The 23,601-nt window shown below is 47.6% G+C and overlaps 1 protein-coding gene across 4 annotated transcripts in view; it reads left to right on the forward strand.

Moving 5' to 3' along the window:
* Positions 1-21,612, forward strand: part of CCDC9B (coiled-coil domain containing 9B) — a 36,738-nt gene extending 15,126 nt beyond the window's left edge. Inside the window, exons 7-14 of one of the 4 annotated variants that reach the window (XM_072338950.1) lie at positions 7,586-7,660; positions 9,699-9,883; positions 11,201-11,262; positions 11,769-11,822; positions 12,264-12,360; positions 14,920-14,977; positions 15,305-16,104; positions 19,952-21,611. In XM_072338950.1, coding sequence (XP_072195051.1) covers positions 7,586-7,660; positions 9,699-9,883; positions 11,201-11,262; positions 11,769-11,822; positions 12,264-12,360; positions 14,920-14,977; positions 15,305-16,072 — 1,299 coding nt within the window. In that variant the 3' untranslated portion in view covers positions 16,073-16,104; positions 19,952-21,611. Of the gene's footprint in view, positions 1-7,585; positions 7,661-9,698; positions 9,884-11,200; positions 11,263-11,768; positions 11,823-12,263; positions 12,361-14,919; positions 14,978-15,304; positions 16,105-19,951 lie in introns of all 4 variants that reach the window. The other 3 variants (XM_072338951.1, XM_072338952.1, XM_072338953.1) reach the window with 3 other exon arrangements.
* Positions 21,613-23,601: the final 1,989 nt, after the last annotated feature.

The following is a 23,601-nucleotide window of genomic DNA, read 5'->3' on the forward strand; positions in this document are numbered from 1 at the left end:
ACGATCCCTTTTCCATTCTCTGTATTCTGAGCTACAGCTAGCAGGCTCTTCAATACACAGGGTCCCTAAGAAATACCAGGTGCTGTTTCAGGAGGATCGATGAAAGCATTGCCAGATATATGACATGAATCTCACAAATGACTCCTGCCTCTCCTAACACCTTTATTTAGGGCCATAGAGCAGACTGTCAGTCAAAGGCCTGGCCCCTTGACACACAGCACAGCTTAAAAGTTAACAGAGCTGGGCAATATCTGCTTCTAAACCCAAGTCCTGCTGTGCTTCACCATAACCTACTGGGTGAACAGACTGAACTTTGTTGATCTTTGAAACATATTTCAAATACTTCCTTGCAAATACCTTCCTCTTTACACACACGGAGGCATGTGGCATTTTCCTATTCAAGAGTTTGCTCAGATAAGTAAGAATGCCTACAGCAAACAGGGTCAGCAAGAACTATGAAGGAAAATAACACTTAACGTAACTGCCAAACACACCCAGGAGCACTGGGAGACCTATGCAGTGCCATCTCTGGGACAGCAGCCACCCATCTGCTAGCTGCCCACCTTAATCTTCAGCTTCTCCTCCTCCCCAGAGTTTCCTTTGACTCTGAAAGTCCACGAGCTCCTTTCTCATGACTACCAAGCAGCTCTTTGAGTGCCATCAGTCTCATATTGGCCACTGGTGCCTTGTGATTCACCACAGGTTCACATTGCTGCTGTCACTTGGTTCAGTCAGGGCATCAGGGAAACATCTAGATATGATGATGGGCTGAGGCTGAGCTGACTGTTCCTGTGCTGTAGCTATCCTTCAGGCTGTCAGATGTCATTCTGTGTCACTCATGGCAAATCTCTTCACTTTGGCTCTTGCTGGGCTTGTTTAAGTTTTTATCTCTGAGGTCATCAAGGCTGGGATCATGCTAGAAGAAAATAGTAGTGCCTACGTTTTTATTTCAAACCCTGAACTCTGTTTTAAAAGTGATTTTAAAGGACAGCCCTGGAAAAGGTAAAAACTCAGTTACTATGCAACACGAAATTTGAGGCTGAACATCTGCATATCCTGTAATCTGTGGTTGTGGCGATGCCTTGCTTGTGTTCATCGTGAAGTGGTTAGATTCAGAGTGTGTGAGAGCAGGCCTACAATTGTGCTAGCTTAAAGCCATGTCTGCCAACAACTCTTTACATGAATCTGAGGCTTTGAGACTTAGATGGGCAAGGAGGGTGTGATGTCCCTAATGTCTGGCAGATCTGGTTTTGATGACTGAGCAGAGATTGTGTTTTACTCTTGATACCTTCAGGTCCCACTGTGCTGCCATTCATCTAGCTCATTCATTTAAATTCATTCTCAATGAATGCAATTACCTCCATATAGCAGTACAAGGAGCTTGTGTGACTGTTGTCCTGCCTTTCCTCAATTGTGTGTAGCCACAGTGGTCTCCTTCACACAGCTTGGGCTAGAATGTAATCCTAATAATCCCTAGGAATGCAAACAACTCCATGCTGCTGCTCCTCAGACACCAAAGTTCATTTGAAGTGTTTCCTTTTCTTCTTCCTTAATCCAAAGCCAGTCACTCAGCTGGCAGAAGGTAGGACCAAAGCCCCAGCACGCTTCTAGCAGCAGTGGGCAGTGAGAGAGGTTACCAGCTGCTGACATCTGCGGGGAAAGGCATTGTGTAGAGACATGCAGTGCCTCTGTGCTTTGGATGGTCAATGAAAGGATCTCTGTCAGGAGCACAGGGAAGCCATGGGGGCTTGATATAAATCTAACTATCAGTCAGCAGTACCAAGGAGCAGTGCATGCCCTCACTGTTACTAAAAAGAAAGATCAGTTCTCCTTGGTCACCTGGTCTTCTGGCAGGACAGATATTCTGGCTCAACAGCAGTCTTGGACCAACGTCATTGGCAAGATTCATTTAGCAATAGCATCACGCTTCCTTCTGGCACACAGAAAAATGGTGCCCTGCTTTCTGTTTCTGAGCTTGGCATCATACCTCCCCCAGCCTCTCAGAAGCTCACAGAGAGCAGAAGGAGAGCTCGCAGCTCCCTGGGAGACAGTGTGCTTTCAGGAATCATGCACTGGGACAGCAGGCAGGGGGCAAGCACGAGGGTCCACACAGCACAGCTCCCACAGATAGGAAATGGAGGAGTTCATAGAACCCATTTTAAAAATAGGCTTTTCTGGAAGTATTTGTTGTTGTTTGGATTCCTCTTGTACTTTAGAAAAACACATAAAACATTGTGTTTGAAATTCCAGTTTCCAATACCTGTTAGCGGATGGATATGTTTAAGAGTCCAGCTGAGCTCGGGAGATCTTGTTTCCAGTGATTTCCCTAGACTGATCAGAGCCTGCTCTTCTGTAGCTAATGAAGATACCTTTTATTAGTATTTTAAGCGTGTAACTTTGGGGCATAAAAGAGCTCTCAGTGCACAGGCACCTTTCAACTCAAAAGACGTGGCTGAAAGAGAGCCAAGTGTTTGTGTTTCCCAGTCATCTCTACAAGCTACTTCCATCCATTTGCACTTTGTCAGTGTTTTCCTGGGATAAGTGACGAAAGCAGATGGCCCCAAAGTGACAGGTCACATTGGCATCTCACACATAATACCAGCTTGGGCTTGCTGTGGCAAATGCAATTCAGTCTGACCTGCCCTGTCACTTCAGCTGTTCCTAAACTGCACTAAGGATCAGCGTTTTAAACAAGTACTTCTGTTTTCTGATTGGGATAGCGCTTGAAATAAATGATCCCAGGCGAGACTGATTTCGTGTACTGTGCCTCAGAGCAATGAGTTTCTCCACAAAGCACCAGAAGACTGCGACACAGAGGGCAGGTCAGAATTAGTAATACCCAAATGGATTAAACCTTTATTAAATAATGTTGGCCTGCAGAGCTCACTGTGCGTCACATGGATGTTGAATACAGCAACCCACTTTGGAAATGGAGGGCAAATCCCACCGGTGCTGATCATGGCATCCACAAACCTCCAGTTTCCCCCTGCATAAAGGGGGCTTTAGTGTTCCTTTGCCTCCCTAGCTTTGATGGCAATAGGCATGTGAGCAACACGGAGCTGCTGAGCACAGCATCATTACAACTGATAAAGAGAGCTGGTTCCTCTGCAACCCAAAGCCACTCCAGCACTGCAGAGGAGCTCGTGAAGCACTATTTGCAGTGTTTGCAGCAGCAGCGCAGGGACTCAGAAAGAGCAAAGCAGGGATGTTGTTCCTCACCTCCTTCACTCACCAGCCCCCAAGTTCTCTGCCAGGAGCAGCATCTTTCTCTTTGACGTGTCTTTCTTCCCCTGTTCTCCTTTTCACGAGTACATACGATTTCACTGATCTGTTTCACATCTCCCTTCTGCCATGTCTTCTGCAGGCTTGGGAGTCCAGCCCTAATTAGACACGTCTGCTGAGGAAGTAGTCCAGTATTTTGGATCACCCCCATTGTGCCTCCTTTGCACCTTTTTAGCTTTTACTGTATCCTTTTAACGTAAGAGGACCAGAACTGTATGTGGTATTCAAGCTGTAGGCTCACTGTGAACATACTCAGTAACACAGCAGTGTTTCTGGCTTGTTCTCTATTCTTGTCCTAACAGTTTTGCATTTTCTTTGCTTTTTTTTTTTCCTTTTTTCCACCCCCCCTGAATAACTGAGCCAACGTTTTCAGAGAGCTACTCACAAGAACACCAACATTTCATTCCCCAGTGGTAATCATAGCTCACACTTCACTGCTGTGTGCATATGTATTAAAGAAGGAGCGTTTTTCTCCACGTCAGTTCCTTTGCATTAGTGATACTTAATTTCATCTGTAATTTTATGATGCAGGCATTCAATATCGAGAGGTCTTTTTCAGCTCTTTCCTGGCAGATTACATTCCTTGCCCCGGATGATTTAGTACTACCAGCAAACTGTCATCTCTCTATTCGGTTACTTTTCCAGACCATTTATGAGCATGTTGAGCAGCACATGTTCCAGTGGCACACCCCTGCTAATCTTCAGCTGCAGGAAATTACATTTTCTTGCCACTTTCCGTTTTCTACCCTTTTATTAGTTGTTAATCCAGAAAATAAACTTCACTTTCACCCCCAAATTGTTCAGCTGTTGTGGGATGGGGCATCAGCGTCATCATCTGAGGAGCTGTTTGTTGAGACCCCAATTTCAGGCTTAGCTTTCAGCCACATTATCCCAGCACAGTCCCTTCTTTGGCCTTTTTCCCTTTGTGCCCTGCTATTTTTTCCCTGTCCCTGCTCATTCTGGGTCATTTGAGCTCTCCTTCCTACAGTGGCTGGAGATGCCTGGGAGAGGGGATCACATCCATCACTTCCCTTTCATGTCCTGTAGCCTGGCCACTGTCACACCCAGCCCCTGCACTTGCCAAATGTATCCTATGGTAAGATGTGAAGGCTGTCCACTTTTCTTCTCTATTTTTATACACGATGAAATTCATTAAACAGCAAAGCAAGTAAACAAAAGCTTCCCATTCTTGCTACCCTTGGTGCTTCTAGCTAGAACCACATTGCCAGTCCTATACCACATCACAGCCGTGGCAGAGGAAATGTGAGAGGGAAAAAAAAAAAGAAAGGGTTGTTTTCATGATTGTCTTTTCCAAAACAGCCTCAAATCTGAGCACATTTTTTCTGCCATCTTGAGCCCTGTTTTTTTCTTAACCCTACTAAATACTCGTAGGATAGTTCTGTTACCGCATCTCAGGGGGGACCAAATCATCCTGTCTCTTTGCAGGACAAATCAGTCTGAGCACATCGCTCTACTGATACAGCATCATGGCCTCCAGTTCTGCTGCTGGCTTAGAGATCACACAACTGAGACTTCTCTTCCCACCTCTGCCTGGATACCCCTAGATCAGCCATCATCGGGGCTCTTTCTGCACCAGGACCAGGGATAATGCCTGATGTTTAGCCCTAGTTTTCCCAAAAGCTGCTCCGTGCTCTGGCAGTGTTTCAGGATCATTAGAGCTGTAAGCCAGCAGCACAGGACCAGCGGAACACAATGGTTAATTAGCAGGTTGAAAATCATCTTGTAAATAGACAGTCGTTATAGCTTATGGTCTTTTAAATTGTCCTTTTAGTAACAGTTTTCCATGATGACATATAAGAAATGACTGTAATCAAGAAACACAAAAGCTGTTTTCAGGACTCAAGCAGGTGAGCCTGACCCTGTGCTTGCTCACCAAACCTGCAGCAGGAGAACACGCTTTGACACTGCAGACGAGAGGCAGGGATAGGCAGGGAGGGTGGCTGGGAAGCCTTCAGCTCCCTACAGACCTCACAGTTAGTAGGCAGATCTTTCAAAAGAGATGGGGAAAAAAAGAGGTAGGTTTGCAAATCCTGCCCAGTGAGGGACCTGAGCTGCAAGCCTCCTCCACCAACCTGGGGCTGAGGGATTTAGAAATCCTTAGGAGAAATAAATGTAATCTTCTCTGCTTTGGGCTTTTGTTTTCTCCTCACGTCTCCTCCCCTGCTGGGCAGGAACAGTTAAACGAGGAGTCAATAATGTCATTGTCATATTTCATAATTTTGGGGGTGGAGAAGAGGAAGGAGGAGAAAAACATGTTTTGTTTCCCTGTGGCCTGGGTGTGTCATAACAGGCTAACAGTGGCTTTGGGGCAGAGTGGAGAAAATGCAAAGATCTACTCCTGAGCCGGTGCAAAAGCCAAGCTAAGTGTGTTTGCTGACCTGCACAGTTCAGACCTGCTTTTCTGGTAGAAAAGAACCAGATTTTTTTGGTTCTGTTTTCCACAGTGTCCTTTGAGAAGCAAAAATAGAAACCAGCTAAGGAACAAGGCAGCCCGGCTTTGAGCAGAGGGAGGTATAAAAGGATGGAGAGTTGCACACTGTCCCTGGAACAGAACAATTTGCAGTGCCCAAAACGGGACAGCCTCCAGCTTGGCCAGCCATGCAGCAGCTGCGTCTTCCTGCTTCTCACAAGCTGCAATGCTGTCCCTCTGCCCATTTTCCAGCACGTTTCCTGGGCGCAGGCTCACTCTTCATTTCTCCTTGGCAGAGCCAGAGCTGAAGTCAAACTGTGCTGGGCTGCAGACAAGCAGAAGCACACTGCTCCCAGCACAGCCTGCACAAGCCCTGGCTCGGCGCTCCGGCAGTGCGGATGCTCTGGCTTTTCGCTTCCCATCTTTGGGGACACAGTCAGGCATTGTAAAAGCTCCAAACCAAATCACTTTCTGTGTGAGCTTGCATGAGAAATATGCAGACACAGATGAAACAATAATCACACCCATGCAGTTCCCTGCTTCAGTTTCTCAATGAGCTGTCTTTGGCATTTCCAAGGCAATCAGTGCTCCTTCTGTCCCATCTCTTCTCCCAGTCCTCCCGTTTCCCACAGGGACAGAGGGGCTCCAGCTTTCTAAAATGGCTTATGTCTCTTACAGCTGCTTCACAGGCTAAACATCCACCTGCACCTTGCTCCCCAGCCAGCTTCCTCAAATAAGCTAAGTTTCCAGGTTTCTTCTGGTTTAATCTCTCTATAAATGCAACGTCTCGATTTATAGCACTGGCTATAAGGTCACTTTCCCACCTGCACAACCCCAAAAAAAGACTGCCTGCTGCTGTTGATAGTTTATCTGTACTCCAGCTCCTTCCCTGCGTGATCCCACTGTGTATGTGTCAACAGCAGAATGAGTTGCTCTGGGGGGCTGCATAGAGATGTGGAGATCCAGGTTTCCAGCATCCAGCCCTGTCGTGCCAGGCTAAAGCTAGGGCTGCTAAATAATTGGATTATAAGTCTGTTTCCAGCCTGGGTTGGCCCTCACAGCACTGATGCTTTCTCGAATGGCTGATCTGGCAGTTTGTGCTGTGACTTCCCTCTTTGTTTTTCAGTTTTGCCTGGCTGTGCGAAACAGCAGCATGAGAATCTCAGCCTCACACGTAGCCCAGCTCCACAGAGTTCAGCAGGGAAGGGAATCTGAGGATGCCTCAGCTCTGCTGGGCAAAAGGCTGCCATGTACAGTTACAAAATAGGAGGGAGGCTGCTGTGACAAATGGTGTGGCACTTGGCAGCGTCCTTGCTGCAATGTCTGTGCTGCTGTAGCATCTGGATGGGAGCAGAAACCTCTCTCAGTGAGGTGTAGGGCAAGCAGCCCTCCCAGCAGCACCGCAGCTATTGTTTGAACAGGGCAGAAGGCCATTCCTAGAACATCTTTCTTATGCTCTGCAGAGTGTGTTTTCCTAAGGTCCACTGTGACCCCCACCCTACTCTAGACCACAGCTGCATCTGTGCGAGCACTACCAGATCCAAATCTTTAAGGGTACCGAAAACTTTGTCTGCTTTAGAAGAGCTAGGACCATATACATTACTTCTCTCCCACTGGCTTGGGAGAATGAGTGACCTATAGGAATTCATCCCTTCTTTCTCTTCTTCTTCTTTTTATATTCCTTACTTCCCAACTTTTTCCCCTTCTTCATTTTAGCTTGAGTCAGGATTCCAGGAACCAACCTCTTCTCTTTTTTCTAATCTTTCTAGGGTAGATCTTACATGTCACAACGAACAGAGGGATTGCAGACACACCCCCAGCCAGGAGTCCTTGCTTTATCCTGAAGTAATTCCTGTGTCTGTGCCCTTGCAGATAGAGGAGAGGAGAACAGTGGAGAAGAGGAGATCAGACAGTGACAGAGGCCCTGAAAGTGAGCATGGCCGTAAGGTGAGTGCTACCCAATGTCCTTTAACGGACACTTGTCTTGGAGAAGGGAACCAGCAGAACGTGCCTCCCTGTCAGTAAATTACCTAAGTGCTAAAACAAATAGCAGCATGGTCTGATGTGGTCCCCATTGCTTATTCCTCTCCTCCTCTAAAGCTTTGTGAACAGCTAACACACCTGAAGCTAAAGAGCCAGCCTCAGAGCAACAGAGACTTGCTTATCACATCTTGTCATGGCTACTTATATCCCTAGCACAGAAGTGGGAATACAGGGAAGCACACTTACCCAAGTGCAAAAGCACAGTCTTAATCATTTCCTCTCCCTGTGGCTTGAAAGTCTCAGACCTCATTAGCTGCAGAACCTCACTTGAACAGAAGCTGAGTAGGATGGAGGTAAATTAAAGCACAGGCCTTCCTACTGACTGTTTAATGCAAACCTGGAGGACATGCTGACTCCCATGAGCCTGCAGATGTTCTTAATTAATGGAGCATAAATTGAATAGACCCACCTCAACAGGATTCATTAAGAGAACACAGATGGGCTCTTAACTGTTAATCCCAGCTGAGCCCCCTATAGCAGAACAAGGTAGCACAGTAGCTTTACAGTCCAGCTAAGCACAGCTGTGCCCCAGACAAGGCAAGCCCCTGCTCAGATACCATCTCCCACTTCTTGGCAGGACCCACAGATCTCACTGCATTCACCCGTGGGAGAGGATGGGCATCAGCCTCAGTTTTTGGCTTCCTCTTCGCTAACAGTCAAGGTGACGGTTCGGGGCACATCCTTTATCCCCTGACTTGGGAGCCTGAACACTGCTCGCTCCAGCTGTGTGCTGTTCAGCTCTTGCATGCCTCTCATCTGTGGATGCATTTGCTGTGGCGGGACCTGCTGTGCTTTTCTGGCTCTGGAGCTCCAGAGCACCTCTTGGCCTTACGTCCAAACCAAGGGATTGGTGGTTGCCGTTGCTTTGCTCTGCCTTTCTGCAGACCCCATCTTTCCATTCTCAGAGAGGCAGTCTCAGGTCCCCCAGCTCCCACCAGCTAAGGAAGAGAGGAACAATTACTGCCACCTCAACTCCAACCCACGCAGGTACATCTCCTTGGCAACAGGGCTTTCAGCCATTCTTCCCCTCTGCTCTGCTTTTATCAGCAGTACAACACTGAGGAGTTAATTCCCATGTGGAGAAGGGCACGTGTATGAAGTAATGAATTATCCACTGGTAATTAACACCCCAGGACTCAGCACTAAGCTATTTGCTACACAGCGTTGCTTAACAACACGCTGTGGCCGGTTGACTCCTATTTCTACCCCATCCATTAACTTGATGGCTGGATTACCCAATTCGCCCTCTTTGCACATTTTTCTGGAGTTTCACAGAGCTCCATCAGCTCTGAACTATCTTTTTCCTTAGGAGTATAATGCTGTCCATGTTAGTCTGGACAAAGTGGAACAGCTGTTCAGAAATGCCCTGACACAAACCATCATCTTGCTGTTGAATATCTCTGGGATGGAATAGTTGCTAGCTCTAATCTGACCATGGATTTATGAAGTGGATCTGAACAAGTTGCATAACTTCTTTCTGCCTCAGTTCTTTTCTCTGTAAAGTCAACGAGATGTTACCAACCATGGGACCAGCATATTCAGGCTGCGGTTAAAGTAGAGTCCTTCTGTGTGCATTTTGCTTTACAGAAGTGGCACCTTGCTCCAAATGGTTTTCAAATATTAGTGAGCATTAGGGCAAGAGGTAATGGCCTGCAGTTGTGCCATGGGGGGTTCAGGTAGGATACTAGGAAGAATTTCTTCCCAGAATGAGTGGTGATGCATTGGCATAGATGTATAGGGTAGATATATAGACATATATATAGACATAGGGTGGATGTGGCACTCAGGGACATGGTTTAGTGGTCATGGTGGTTGAACTCCGTGATCTTAGAGGTCTTTTCCAGCCTTAATGGTTCTCTGATTCTGTGATCTCTGGTGGTGACAACCGAATGCAGATGTATTGTAGACAATTTATTAACAAGAAGCTCTTTTGCCTCTCTAGGAGGGTGGGAAGTCAGTCCAGAAGTGCCTCGGAGACCTCAGTTTCCCCTTGAGTGGACGGGAACGCTCAGAGTACATCCGCTGGAAGAGAGAGCGAGATCAGATTGACCTGGAGCGACTGGCACGGCACAAGAATGCAAAGGGCGAGTGGAGGCGGGCTTGGGATGTGGAGAAGTCAGAGCACATGTAGGTCCTCCAGTGTCCTGGGGTGGTTTGTCTGCAGCAGGCTGAGTAAAGCCAGTGATGAGATCTTGTACAGATGTTCATTGCTTACGGAATCCCATGCTGCCATCTGCCTCTCCCTGACTAAATTTTCATCTCTGCCTCCAACCTAAGCCATCCTGTGGTTCTTCTGATCATTTCTGTCAGGTGGACCAGATACCAGAGCAATTCTCATCTTTTCTTTCTGTCTTCTACCCTGATAGGAGATATTGTGTGCTAAGATTGCTTGCCGTTGTTCCTACAAGGACAAGGGCTGAGGGAGGGAGGGAACCCTGCTCAAGTCTATACCTGGAGAGTCCTCTCCATCCCCACTAGGACAGGTCCAGTGGCAGGGAGGAGGTGCAGGTGCTCTTCTTGAAACAAGAACAGACAAACTTGTGTTGCTAGTCCAAGGGTTTTCTCTAAGCCCTTGTTTCCCCTTTTCAATCACAAGATGAGAAAACAGACTTATATCCTCCCCAGGGAGGAGTGATTACTTCAGAGACCACCTGCGTGGTACAGGAGAAATGCTGGGTAGTGTGGGAGAGCTCTCGGTGCGCTCTGACATCTCCCCACTTTAAACACCGTTCATTTAACTGTGCTTTTCCAGCTGAGCTGCACTGGCTAGAAAGCTTTGGAGGATGCCTTAGCACCTGCAGCAGGTAGGGGCTGGAGTCAGGGCACATTACATGGGCTCGCTGCTAAATGACTCAGGGCAAAAGGATGGGACAATCTTTTGGCTGGAGAGTAGGACTCAAATATGTAGATTTTCAGTGAGATGCCAATAATCAGAGGCTGACTGCAGTGGGTGCTGGTTATTGCTGGCAAGACAAGTCCTCATATTCTCACAAATACCCATTTTTAAGAGAAAAGCCATAATACTTGACAAGCAGGATTAGAAACCAACCAAACGAATCCAGTCCACAGGTCTGACCTGAGAAGACAAGTCCTGAAGCTACTTCAGACTGTGGTTAGGGGCTTGGGGATCATAGAATTGTGTTTGGGCTTTGTACAGTTACGCTACAGGCATCTCATAGATTACATGGGCATTCATAGAATTAAAAACATATAGGTACAGATGTCAAGGTTTTAGAGGTTCTCCTTTGGGGTAGAATTGCCTCACAGCCTCATCTCTCCTGGTTAGTGCATGCAGTTTCAGCTTCTGCTGACAAAGCTGCACGTATTTGCCAGTGGGCAGGTGAAGAAGGGCTGGAGCCTGTGTCGTCTTGAGGTCTCCTGCCCACACTTTTGCGCACCGGAAGAGAATGGTCAGGTCTGACAATGCCTGTTTTTAACCTGCAGGTTTGAAGAGGACTTTGTTAAGGATGGGGAGCCAGCCTTGGATAATCCCAGCAATAAGAAAGGTTGGCAAGGGACACCTAGATTCTGTCCTGATGCTGATGAATGCTGATCGTGCGAATCCCAGTGCCACAGCTGTCACGGCTGTCACTCTGCTTTCCTGGGCAAATGCCTCTGAGTGCAGTGTTGGGGTCTCAGCCCTCTCTGCTTTACAGAGTGCTCAGGGGATGGGATTTGAGCATCTGGTTGCTAGTGCTTCTTAACCTTCCCAGGGAGAGCAGTGGCATGGTTTCTGTAACCTTTTACAGCACAGCGCGGAGGCCCACCACTGCCTCCTTTCCCAAACAGTGGTTTGAGAGGCAATCCTATTCCAGAGCACTTCATCTCTGATCCCTGTGGCACATGCTGGCTTCTTTACTAGCATAAGTCCATCGTGATTCCTGTTTCTCAGGAGATGGACTGGCAGAACAAAGCTTTCCCTTGCAATACCCTATTTGAATGCCAAGCTCTCTGCTACCTGTCCGATACAGACTGTCACTCACTTTGTGCATGCTTTTCTTTGTCTTTTTAGGGGGAAGAAACGCAAGGAAATTCCAGCACAGGTCCTTTCCTCCCAATGGGAGAGGTGAGTAACCCACATGACTCAGTTGTGTCACCCTACTAAATGTCAGCACCTTTGATGTGCCCCATGGGGAGAGTTCTGTCCAGGCACTATCACAGACGTGTGATATGCGTGTGCTGGGGACACTCCATGTGGCTGCTTTCCTTGCCTTGTGGTAAGATTCGTGCACTGCGGCAAGGAAGAACAACAGTCTTTCCAGAGCAGCACAGGGCAGACTGTATCCAAGGGATAAGATTTATTGTTGGAACTTGGAATAGAAGATGCAGAAGAAACACCCCTAAATTCTCACTTTGTATTCATAGCTTGTGAAAATATGTATGCATGCAACTTCAGAGGCTTCCTCATCCAAGGGTATTTTCCAGTGATACAAGGATGTTGGCTCCACCAGTGGTCTGTCAGCCAGTTCTGTCTGCTTTTGCATGGCCTTTACAACCTGTCTCCTAGGTGCAGGACAGCACAGCGTGAACGTGAGCGATCCTGGTCCCAAAGCAACGAGCAGCCGAGCCAAAGGAAAGGACAGACTGACGGGCAGAGCCAGAAGGTAAAGAGACTGGCAGCAGTGCCACAATCCAGTGCTTGTGATGTCCATTTCCAGGTCTGATTCACTGTCTGCTTCTGAGGACGGACAGAGATACTGTGCAGCGGCAGCTGCTCAGATGGATCTGCATTAGCATGGACCGTGTCTGGCAGGACTTCACTTCATGGGGGTTTGTGGCATCTGTGGGGTGCATCTCCACAGTCCTGACCTGCTGCATCAGTGCTCTGCAGGGCTGCCAGCAGAGGCTAGGGATACTCTGGGACCAGATTTGGGCACTGGCACATGCCCCGGGTGGCTTTTGAACACATTATCTGACTTCCAGGCATCTCTGATGTGGGGGAGCTGCCTCCAAAGATAGTTTCCAGCTGAACCAATAGTAATTAGGGTTAATAATGTGCTAGAGAAGTGACCTGTTCCTGCCAGTTGTGGGCAGCACGCAGCAATGTAGTGATTTTCACTGAAGTAATTTCAGAACACCTGCAAAAGTAAGTGTGTTTTTCAGGTTCAGCCACATACTCCCTTGTGTCCTTTCCCCTGCTGATCTCTGTAATTAAATCCAGTACAGTCTTCAGGTTCCCTGAGCCACGCTACCTAATGGTTTAATAATAGAGATCGTCTTCACAGCGCTGCCGTGCCCTTTAGCAGGCAACAAAAGGATGCTGATTACATACCCCGAGCTTTATCTAGAACACAAGACCATTCCAGTAGCTTTTCCTGTTAGTTCTTCAACCAGTCAGGTCAGCTATGGCCATACATTTAAACAGGTGCATAAACAGGTTTGTGTTTTACATTGCACAATAAATCAGCTGGCTGGAGGTCATCTGCTGTTTGCTGGAAGTTGGCGTGCTAGGCAGTGGCAGGGTCTGTGCGTACAGGATTCTGCTGTCAGGGTAGTACACAGGTAGCTCCAAAAGTAATGCCTTCTAATTATTTTCATGGAAACTAAAGCAGACACAAAGAGCACAGTAACACTATTTGGTAGAGCAAATTCTCAGCTGTGAAACACTATTTTTCAACACAGTCACCACAATTTGCTATGCATTTTCACCAGTGATGAACAAGAGCCTTCATGCTGCACTTGTAAAAATCTGCACCGGTGGAGGTGATCCACTATTTCACAGCTGCTGTAGCAGCATAGGTGCTAGGAAAATGTTGCCCGTGCAGTCCGTGTTTCATTGGCCTGATCAGATGGATGTCAGAAGGTGCCAAATCTGGACTATTTGGCAGATGTGCTGTTTTGATTCCAGCTCCTGGTGGTGACACCATATCTCATCACTGGTCATAATGTGATCCAGGAAACTGTCACCTCCAGCCTCAGATTGGTTCAAGAGGTCCCAACGAACTTGCATGTGGTGTTCTTTCTGTGAGCACTCATGGGACCCACCTGGTGCAAACTTTGCGATATTACAACATCACCATCTTCATTTCCAACACACTGAAAACCATATTCAGCTCCTACAAAGTTTTCTGGTTGTAATCTGGTTCAACTTCTGCTGCCGTACCACCAATATCTGCCCATGACATCGTGGGCAAACATAATAAAACAGGAGGCTCTGCCTTCTGCATTGACAAAGGTCTCATACACCTCTGCACATGTGCTTTTAAGAGTATGTGACAAAGAGAAATGTATACAGATACACATTTATGTTGTGCACTTGTGACTCAACTCATACATTTGAATGCTGAAGGTTTACAAGACCCGCCCTACCCAGTAGTTCTGCATGGACAAATTCACATCTACGTTTACCCAAGCAAACTCCAAGAAGCAAAAGAAAACACTTCTCTGTGCAGCCTCTGGCTGAGCTGTTGCCCTCTTTGGCACAGGATGTTGTAGCTGCTGCAAATTTTGTATGGGGCCAAAATGCACTTACACAAGCCTTTGGAAGAGACTGTACAGAGCATGACTCAACACACAGATAGTGTCGCAGGCTCAGGAAATTGCAGAGCTGCATGTTTCTGGAAGCTGGGCAAGGTTCTAGGGAGGGACTAAGTACATCAAACTGTACCCCAAGCATCTGCCAGTGATGCTGGGAGGGCAAAAGGGACGGGGTTAGCTGGGTTCAGTCTGACTCTTACAGCCATTCTTGCAGTCTTGTACATGTCCTTACCTCCAGTTCTCCAGCTATTTCAGTGAGATTTTACCCTGCACTGTCTGCCTTCTTTGTCTGCCATGCCAGATATCTGGAGTGTGTGGGCACTGCCAGGGGAGCAGGACCAGGCTGTGGTCAGCACAAACAGACCATATATCTCGTTAGTCTAATGACAACTGTCTGTTCTGGCAATTGGATTTTATGTTTTCATTACGTTTGGAACTATAACAAGCAGTTCATCAAGATTTAGTGGTCTCAGATGAGTGTCTCTGAACAGGCTGAATGCTTTGCAGGTGCCAGGAAAGGAACTGGACCAGTTATGCTGACCACCGTTATCTTTTATTACTTGGAGATGGGGCTCAGACAAGGAACGGATGGCACTGGTAGAAATTCCTGCCCAGGCATCCAGCAGGGAAAGCAGCTTTTTTATGAGAACCTGAAAGCCTAAATCTTGTCTTTTTTCTCTCGACAGGTGGGATGCAAAAGAAGGCGAGGACACGTCTTTTCTGAAGGATGATCCTGACAGCCAGGTGAGCTCAAGGGGGGCTGCCAAGTTTACTCAAAGCATGCACCATCAGGAAGGTTGTCAGCCAGTACAGGGAGGGGAGATCACTGTGCTGGGGTAAATGTACCCCTTGACAGCACTCCCCAGGTGGCAGGATGGGGGGGCATTGACCCTCGGTCAGTATAACAACCCCCACTTAGTCTGCTTCACCTTTTGTTTCTTTTAATGGCCTCAGCAAATTTATTCTCATGTGTCAGGAAGCATCATAGACAAGAAATACCATATACTGATATTTTAATAAGCTGAAATAACTATATCCTCCACTGGGGGTTTTTGTTTGTTTGTTTTTAAGAGGAACCTTGGTACAGACAAGCAGAAAAGCAAAGGTGAAGAGGTGGTGGAAGAGAACTGCCCAGCTGAGCTGGAGGAGAAGGTGAAACCGCCAGACCTTCAAGAGTCTGGGAGGCGAAGTGGGAAGGCCTGGCCTGCCCACAATGGCCAGAAGGAGGAAAGGAGAAGAGTGAAAGGACTCAGCAAGGAGATCTCTGAGGCCAGCACAAGTGACTCGGAGCTGAGATCCAAGGCAAGTAAGGAACATATTGAGGAAGATGCCAATGGGAAGCCTGGCACTGCTGATATCCCCCAGGAGAATGAGAGCACAAATAGCAGTGCTTCACAAAGTGGCCTTTCAAGTGCTGTGCAAGCCACTAAGCACAGCAGTGAGGAGACCTTATTATTGCCCACGGGAGCTGATTTAGATGGAGGTGGCTTAGAGAAAAAGACAGCTTCTGAACAGGAATCAACTGAGGACTCTTCAAACAGCCATGGAGGAAAAATGGACACAGATGCAGGAGACAGACTGGATGCAGATCAAGGACAGCTGGTGGGAAAAGGAGGGGAGGAAGTGGCCCAAAACGCTGCTCTTGAGGGACAAACACTTGCTCTGAAAAGAGCTGAAGATGCTGAAGACACTCAACACACAGGAGAGCCTTTGCCCACAGAGAAAGACAACTCCAATGAGACTGTTATTTCTGAGCAGGATAAGGCAAAACTACAGTCCAGGGAAGGGGACCAGCCTGAGGATGGCAAGGACAAGGACAGCGGAGACACTCTCAACTAGCAAATAATGCAACAGTCTGTCTGAGATGGAAGGTGAGTTCCTGACCCCACTCATCGTGGTGTTTGTTACCCTGTAACACTCACAGCCATAGTACAGGTTCACAGTTCCTTTTTCCGTGGCCACAGAGGCAATATATTGGGATGGCTATTCAGAAGTATTCGTTAAATGTGATATGGATCCCTCAGATAGTCTAAATCCATGCATCACAAAGACCTGCCTTGGTATGGGTACAAAACAAATGGAGATTCAGGCAGAAAAATCTGTACAGAAAACTGGGCTGCTGAGCCTGGCTGGTGACAAGGATGAGTTGGGCACAGGCTGCAACTGTTCCTGGAAGTGGATAATCTCAGAAGTGTGAGAATAAAAGCATAGTAATTGGAGGTTAACGTGATTGTGTTCTTAGAACACATACCTGTAGAGGCCCATCTTGTGAGCAGTAGTTTGAAAAAGCTTGAGTTAAGATGGGATTCTGTGATTGCTAAGCTCTGTGAATGTTAAACCTTGAATTATATGTATCTAGCAACAAAGATGTGCAAGGCAGGATGAGATGGCTTATGAACCGAACAGAAAGGGGAAAAAGCAGACCTGGTTACATAGCGAAGCTCTGGGTTTATTGAAGCAATGTTGTTTTGGTCCAGAAAGGGAAATGCAGAACAGGAAAAGCCAAAATAAAGGTATCAAGAGGGAGAGCAGGGACTCTTTGGCAGTTACCTTTGCCAAATACGTTCCTCCCAGACAATGTCACAGCCCAAGGTGTCATACCCACATGTGCTGTGTCAGCCCAATGATCCTGCCACCAGGGGAGGCCGTATCTCACTATCCTGTAAGAGGCAGCAGAACTGTTCCTAAGTGGGCACTCCAGGCATCAGCTGCCCAGATGGAGGCAGGCAGATTGCCCCACCAAACGCCTTTCCCTCATTCCAGCAGGCTGTTTTCAGACACCTAACCAGCAGCTTGTCAGCTGGTTTGGTTCAATATTCATCCCAGAGGCACCAAAGGGCTTAGAGATGAAGTGGTTAAGCTGCTAACAAAAAGACTTTCGCTGCGATCCAGTTCTGTACAAAAGGCACAGAGAAGCAGAAGCACTGCGGCTATATGAAAAAAGACAACAAGAATTAGCAGGAGCTGGGTCTGTACTGGAACTAAAACTCTTCTAAGTGAGGAGAATTAGTGCCAGCAGTATTTAAGAGAAAGTTGAGACCTGGATGCACATAGTACATGGACTTTAGTGCCCAGGCCATGCCTCTCCAATCTACCAGAAATACCCCTACGAGTAGAGGAAGAAGGAATTAAAGTCATCCTGAGTGATAAAAGTAGTCATTAACTAGACACCAGCTAAGAGGGAACAATAAATTAGAGCAGTCCATTTTCATCTCAGCAATGCAGTGGAGATTCCTATGGCTTCATAATGGGGCCCTGAGTCAATTCAGCGCAGTTCTTTACTCCATCACTCTTCAGTTAAGTTATTAAGGCAGGCTTAATTATAAACACAGCCTTATGCCTTGGAGAAGTCTTGGAGGTGACTTAAGCTGGTGTTTGCATTTAAGCACTTGTGCATCCATTTGGCTAAGCTGGAACCTGAGACCAAGAATGCTCTTGGAAATTATTTATTGCTTGGAAAACACCAAGCATAGTGATGGCAGGGGATCGGTCCCCGTGCATAGCTACTGAGAATCCCGAAGGCAAATGTGGTGTGGGGGCACTGCAGGGTGGCAGTGGGCAGCGGATGGCGTGTGTAGTACTGGTAGGAACAAAGATCACAGCCCTCATGGAGACTGCTGGAGGGGTCACTCACCTTCGGAAGGACTGTGGAGGTGTCAGGGTGAGCCAGTGCAGCTATTACTCGTTACATCAACACCATTCAGGGAACCAGCGAGTGAGCACAGCTTGGCTGTTTGTTTTTAGTCATGTTCTGGGGCATCGCTGTCACCTCCTCAATACTGAAGTCACCACAAAGCAATCTGACCTCTCCTTTTGCAGCAGTGACGGCCCACTATCGGGGCTGGGTTCCCAGAAAAGATCATTTTGCAGACAGGGCGAGTTATGCCAGGAAGACAACAGGCTTGTCTTTAATTCTCTGCTCCCTGTATCCAATTTGTCAGGAACACCTCTCAGCAGCGGGTGGGGGGGGGGGAAAGCAAGACCTGGATTTCCCCACACCAGCTCAGCACAACCATGGCAATTCATCTCTTTGGATTGACCCCCTTTGGGCTCCTTGGAGCAACAAAAGTGCAACGATGACAACAGCAACCAAAAAAGCAAAAGCTCATTTGACTCAAGTCCGTTATGTTGGAGCAAAAAGGTCTCGTGTCTATTCCTGCTGTTGCTTTGAAGTTCCCAAATCAACGTGACGGGGCTGCATAATGACACAGATGGCAGTCATAAATAACTGTGGGCTGGTAGCAGTCACTAGCATTCCCCCCTGGCTTCTTTTGCCTTGTACAGCAGATTAGTTTCAGACCAGGTTATGTATAAAATGCTGCAAAGCCCTACCTTGTTTTCATGTCATTCACCCAGAGGTGTTATTGCATGGCAGAGTTTGGAACCAGCTTCCTTAGGCTCACAAAGCAGAGCATGTTAATATCACGTGTCCCACTGTGAAAGTCCCATCGCGTCAAACAGTTCCACAGCAGGGCATTGCACCTGATGGCAGGGAGATGTCCCCTGGTTCCAAGATCCCACCTGTCCCAAAGCACAGCACTTATCTGTAGCAGTGGATAACTCAGCAGCTGCTGCCAACTCAGGCATTTCTGCAGAGCAGCAGCTCCTTGCAGCAGCCACTGTGTGGATTTCACAGCTTCCACCGCTAATGTCTATTTATGGCACTGAAAATCTCCTGCACCTTCAAACCAGTTGGAGATGCTTTGCAGAGAGCGTGGTGGGGCTTTCATCATTTGCTTCAAATAACAAGGAATAAATATTTACCCGAAGTGCAGGACTGGAATCCCTGGAGAACGTCCAACAAGTCCCAGAGAAGTAAACGATACACAAAAACCACAGAAGCTTTTTCCCTGAATTCTCTTGAGAAAATTAATCTTAACATCTTTAGAGAAAATGCAGCTGGGGGTACATTTCCAGAGCAGCTCCAGGGATCTGACCTTGCAACTCTGGCTGACGTCAGCAGGAGTGGGGCAGGCAGGGCCTGCGTGCTGCAGGATGGGGAGGGAAGACAGGGTCAGCTGTCTGATGCAAACCAGTGCTAAAGGTTGGTGCAGGAAGCAGGACAAGCAGAAGCTAACACTTCTCGCTGCAGTTCCGGGGCTACAAAGAATATACCTCTTCCCTCAAGGTCTAAGAGTTGAGAAGATGCTGCTGTGTCTCAGATGTTGGTCTGGGGTTAGGCAGGCAGAGATCTCAAGGGTTTAGCTGGGAGAGCACTGGTCCCTCTGGTCCTTCCGTGCAATCCCAACATCATATTGTGACTTGTGGAGAGAAGAAACTACTAGAAGCTAATAATGCATTGAGAGGCACGGGCCTAAGCTAGTCATTGGTACACCTTCGCTTCTTTGTCTCCCTTTCTTATGGGAGCCAAGCTATTGTCTCCACTGCCTTCACAGTATTTCATCTGTTTTTCCTTTTATATTCCTTCCCTATCCTTCGGGTGCTGAAAGGAGGAAGGAGAACAGTCTTCCCTAGCCCAGAGGCGGATGTGAGTGCACTTCGTGCAGACTCACATACCTGGTCCCTCCCCTGTGCTGCAGAGCTCCCCAGTCGCTCCCATCAGATCTGGCAGATGGGGATCTGGGTTACGCCGCGCTGGTACCCACAGCAGCCACAGCCACGCAGGAAGGTCAGGCCGAAGCTCAGCAGGCACTTTAATGCTCAGCAGTTCCCCAAAGGCTGATAATCCTGTTACTGTCTCTGCTCTTGTTTTGCCAGGATAACGTGCTGAAGGTGGTGGATGAGGAGCACGACGACAGCCTCACTCTTTGATCTTCTATGAAATCAACTTTCAGCGCCTTCCCTGTGCCCTTCATCACCCCCAGCTCAGTTTCAGCAACAGCCCTTCCTCTCCGTATGCCAAAGAGCAGGGAAGGCGACCCACACTCCCCACAAGAAAAACACCATCACTTCTCTCTTGTATTTGTTTTGCCTATATTGCAGCTGCGTGGCAAGCCAACGAAACGTCTACTGGATGCACTTTATTTTGTTTCATAACTAATTCTGTTTAAAGTTAAGATTTTTCCTTCTGGGCAGCCTACCCACTTCCTCCCCCAGAGGCTGGCAGGGAAGCACACGTGCCAGTAGGGTAGCAGAGGCTGCTGGGCTCTCCAGAGCAGACAAGTGACAAAGCAGAGCATTTAGAGACAGCATGAGATGCTATGTTGTAGCTCAGTAGGTGGGTGAAGTAGTGGTCAGGGCAGCTCTCGTAACAGAGATCTGCGTGTAGTTGAAGTGGTGGTGGGACGTACAGTAGTTGCATGGGTCACGGGCACAAAGAGCATTCTTGGGTTACACTGTGGAGCACAGATGGTCCCGTATGGAGCCACGAGTTGGATCCCTGTGGGTCCTTTCCAACCTGGGCCGTTTGATGGTTCTATGTTGGGAGAACGCAGCTGTTTCCTATAGGAGGTAGCTGCTACATTGATGAGGCATCCACGAGGCTTGGCAAAGTACTGCTGCCTAAGACCAAGAAGTGCAAAAGCTGCAGCGACTGGGGATACAGCTCTGTGTCAAGGCAGACAAGGAGCAGAGCAGCACAGATGCAATCCCCTTTTTTAACAGCAAGGAAGGAGCTGGCAGCAAGGAACACAACCAAACTGGAGTCAAAAGAGCTTCCTGTCAAGTGCCAGCCTTCCCGCTTGTGCCTTTCAAAGCCTTGGGCTTGAAGAAGAGGGCAGCTGCTCCCTTGGAAGCTGCCAAGCATAACTTTTGAGCAGACCTTAAAAGGTACCTTTCAGATTAAGGAACTGGGTGAGCATTACAAGCACAAATGAGAAAAAAAACAACCCAGCTTGGATTCCCAAGCAGCTGTAAGGCTTACAGCAAACAGCAGCTACCAAAATATGGCTGCCTATTAAGGGGCAGGCAGAAAGCAGGCACAAGTGCTTAGATTTCTAAGTGACAGAGAAGCAAGGATATCACCCTCCTTCTGAAGCACTGCCCTAAAAACCTGAAGCAGTTTCAGGAGTCAACTGCAGGCACGTATGCATGGAGATTTATTGGATTTCATTGCAAGATGCATTTGCTAGCTAGAATGGCAGGCTGCCTTGGTGATAAGGTTGGCATATATGGTGGACTGAAATGCTGTATGCTGTTTTAATAAACTAGTATTTGCACATGCAAACATTTTGCTTTTCCACGTCTGTAGCACCTAAGTCATGAAAGGACAAGCCTGGGAACTCCTATGTGCCAAACTGAGGAGAATGTATTGGCTTCAGAGCAGGCATTAGCAAGAAACAGAGCGTGTAGCTTTCATTTTAGAAACAGCTTTGCCTCACCAAAGCCTGGGCTGGGTTTATTTGGGAACAGATAAGACAAAAGCCAGATGATCTTCCTGCTTATGAACAACCTGCTTGAATGCATTTTGGTTGGTGCCCGTACTGCAGCTCTTCAGAGAAACTGGACAAATCAAGGCTAGCTGTTTCTTCTTTACAGCAAGAGAAAAGACTGGACAGATGACAAGAAGCTGACGTAGAGGGGTTATTTATATTAAATAAAAGTTAGAAGAAGGCTCAGTTTCATGGTGTTTCTCAGCCTGGCGTGCAGAGCTTTCTCTACACAGCATTGGTATCACCTACTGTCACCCATAGAAGCTACCTCATTGCAATGTCACCTTGCTTGCAAGCAAAGGTGATGGCAGCTAGGAGAGTGCAAATGAAGCTGCCTGTGGAGACACCTGTTCCCTCCCAGCAGTAGCCGGTAGCTCAGGGATGTTCTCAGCTCAAGATACTCTTGTTATACACAAGAGGAAAGCAGGAGGAGCCGGCAGGCAGAAGACACCTTTTTCTTCAAGCCAAAGGAACAGCCTGCCACTACTTGAAGTTGGCAAAGTTGTATTGTCAGTTTCAGCACAACTCTGCAGTCAAACCTGACTATCCAAATGGATTACAGACCGGTGGATCAACTCTTGATTCAATGAGATTCAATGAAGAAATTCAACACAAGGACAAAAATACACCCGGATAAGGTTGGAAATATTCAGCCTCCAGAGCTTTACAATCCTGGTGCTGAAGGAAGCAACACTAGAAAACCTTGCCAGTCCTTCCAGCTCTCTGTTCCCCAGCTCAGCAAGGCTAATGCTATAGCAGAAGGGCACCGCTCGGCTTTCCAAAAGCAAGCAAAGCCCAGTGCAGAGAGACTGAAAGTACTGAAGTAACTGAAATAACTGGAATATTCACCCATTTTCCACACCAGTTCCCCTCCGCATCAATTGGTTGCAAAAGGCGTAGGCGCCCGAAGCTAAGCTGGCACTTAGTGAGAAATTCTTGTAATTTAAAGCGTGTAATAGTGCTTTTCTTAGTTATGCAGAAAGCTTGAAGGCGATGAGCGGCACAGAGCAGGGTACAGCACTGCTGTGAAGTTAAAACGCTGCCTGCTGCCTTCCCTTTGAAGGGCTGTACAATGGCCCAGCTCGCAGGTTTGCACTCGCAGTCACTGCCAGGCAAAGCCTGCAGCCATCCCCTGAGCATCCAATGCAGCAGCTGACCAGAAAGGAGGTGCTCCCGAAGCTCACTGCCTCTCTGAAGACAGAGACTATCCAGAAGTCAAAGTTCACCTCCTTGGCTTTAACCCAGCTCGGACATGGCTGTTTCTTCTATCATTCTCTCCTAGAAGTCAGGGAATAAGAAAATGCCCGTTACACCAGATGAGGCCAAGAGAGAAGATGCAGAGGGGGGAATCAGGTATCTTTTATTATAGGAAGATGTGAGCCAGCTGCTGGAGCGCATTACACGCCCCAATAACTTTTTTTCCAGCTATTTCCCTTCCTTCTGGTCATATCAGTGCACTTGCCTAGAATAAATTGAGCTCAACAGGACAAGACCAGTGCATGCAGACAGAGGGCAAGGGCAGTATATCAGCCAGGTTCCTTTCCTCACTCGGGAGACCCTTCTCAGTCAAAAAGGAAAAGCAGAACACGGCCTGGTCTTCAACCCCATTCTCTTAAGCCATTACTGTGACTAGGAATTGGAACTTTAAGCTACCATGTTATTTACTTCCTCTTGACACTTGACAGTGATGCGTTCTGACACTCCGGTACGGAACTATGCTGCACTTGAAGCACAAATATGCAGGGATTTCTGCACCACAAACTCTTCTAAAGGCTCTTAGAGAAGGCTGGAATCTGGACCCGAAATAAGAAGGCTTGAATTGCTGCAGGGAAGTTGGCATTCCGCAATCAGAAGCGCGTTTATTCAAGAGCACAGATATCACTATCCCACATATATTCTTAGGGCCATCGTGCTTTCACATGAGTGTCCCATAGCCGGAAGATCTGATGCTATTAACATCCTCAGATCATCCCAGCAAACAGCTGTGAATTCAACACTTCACTCATGTTTACCTTTGATCTCCCTGCACACACTGGG

The sequence above is a fragment of the Excalfactoria chinensis genome, chromosome 5 (assembly GCF_039878825.1).
Source record: "Excalfactoria chinensis isolate bCotChi1 chromosome 5, bCotChi1.hap2, whole genome shotgun sequence".
Lineage (NCBI taxonomy): Eukaryota > Metazoa > Chordata > Aves > Galliformes > Phasianidae > Excalfactoria > Excalfactoria chinensis.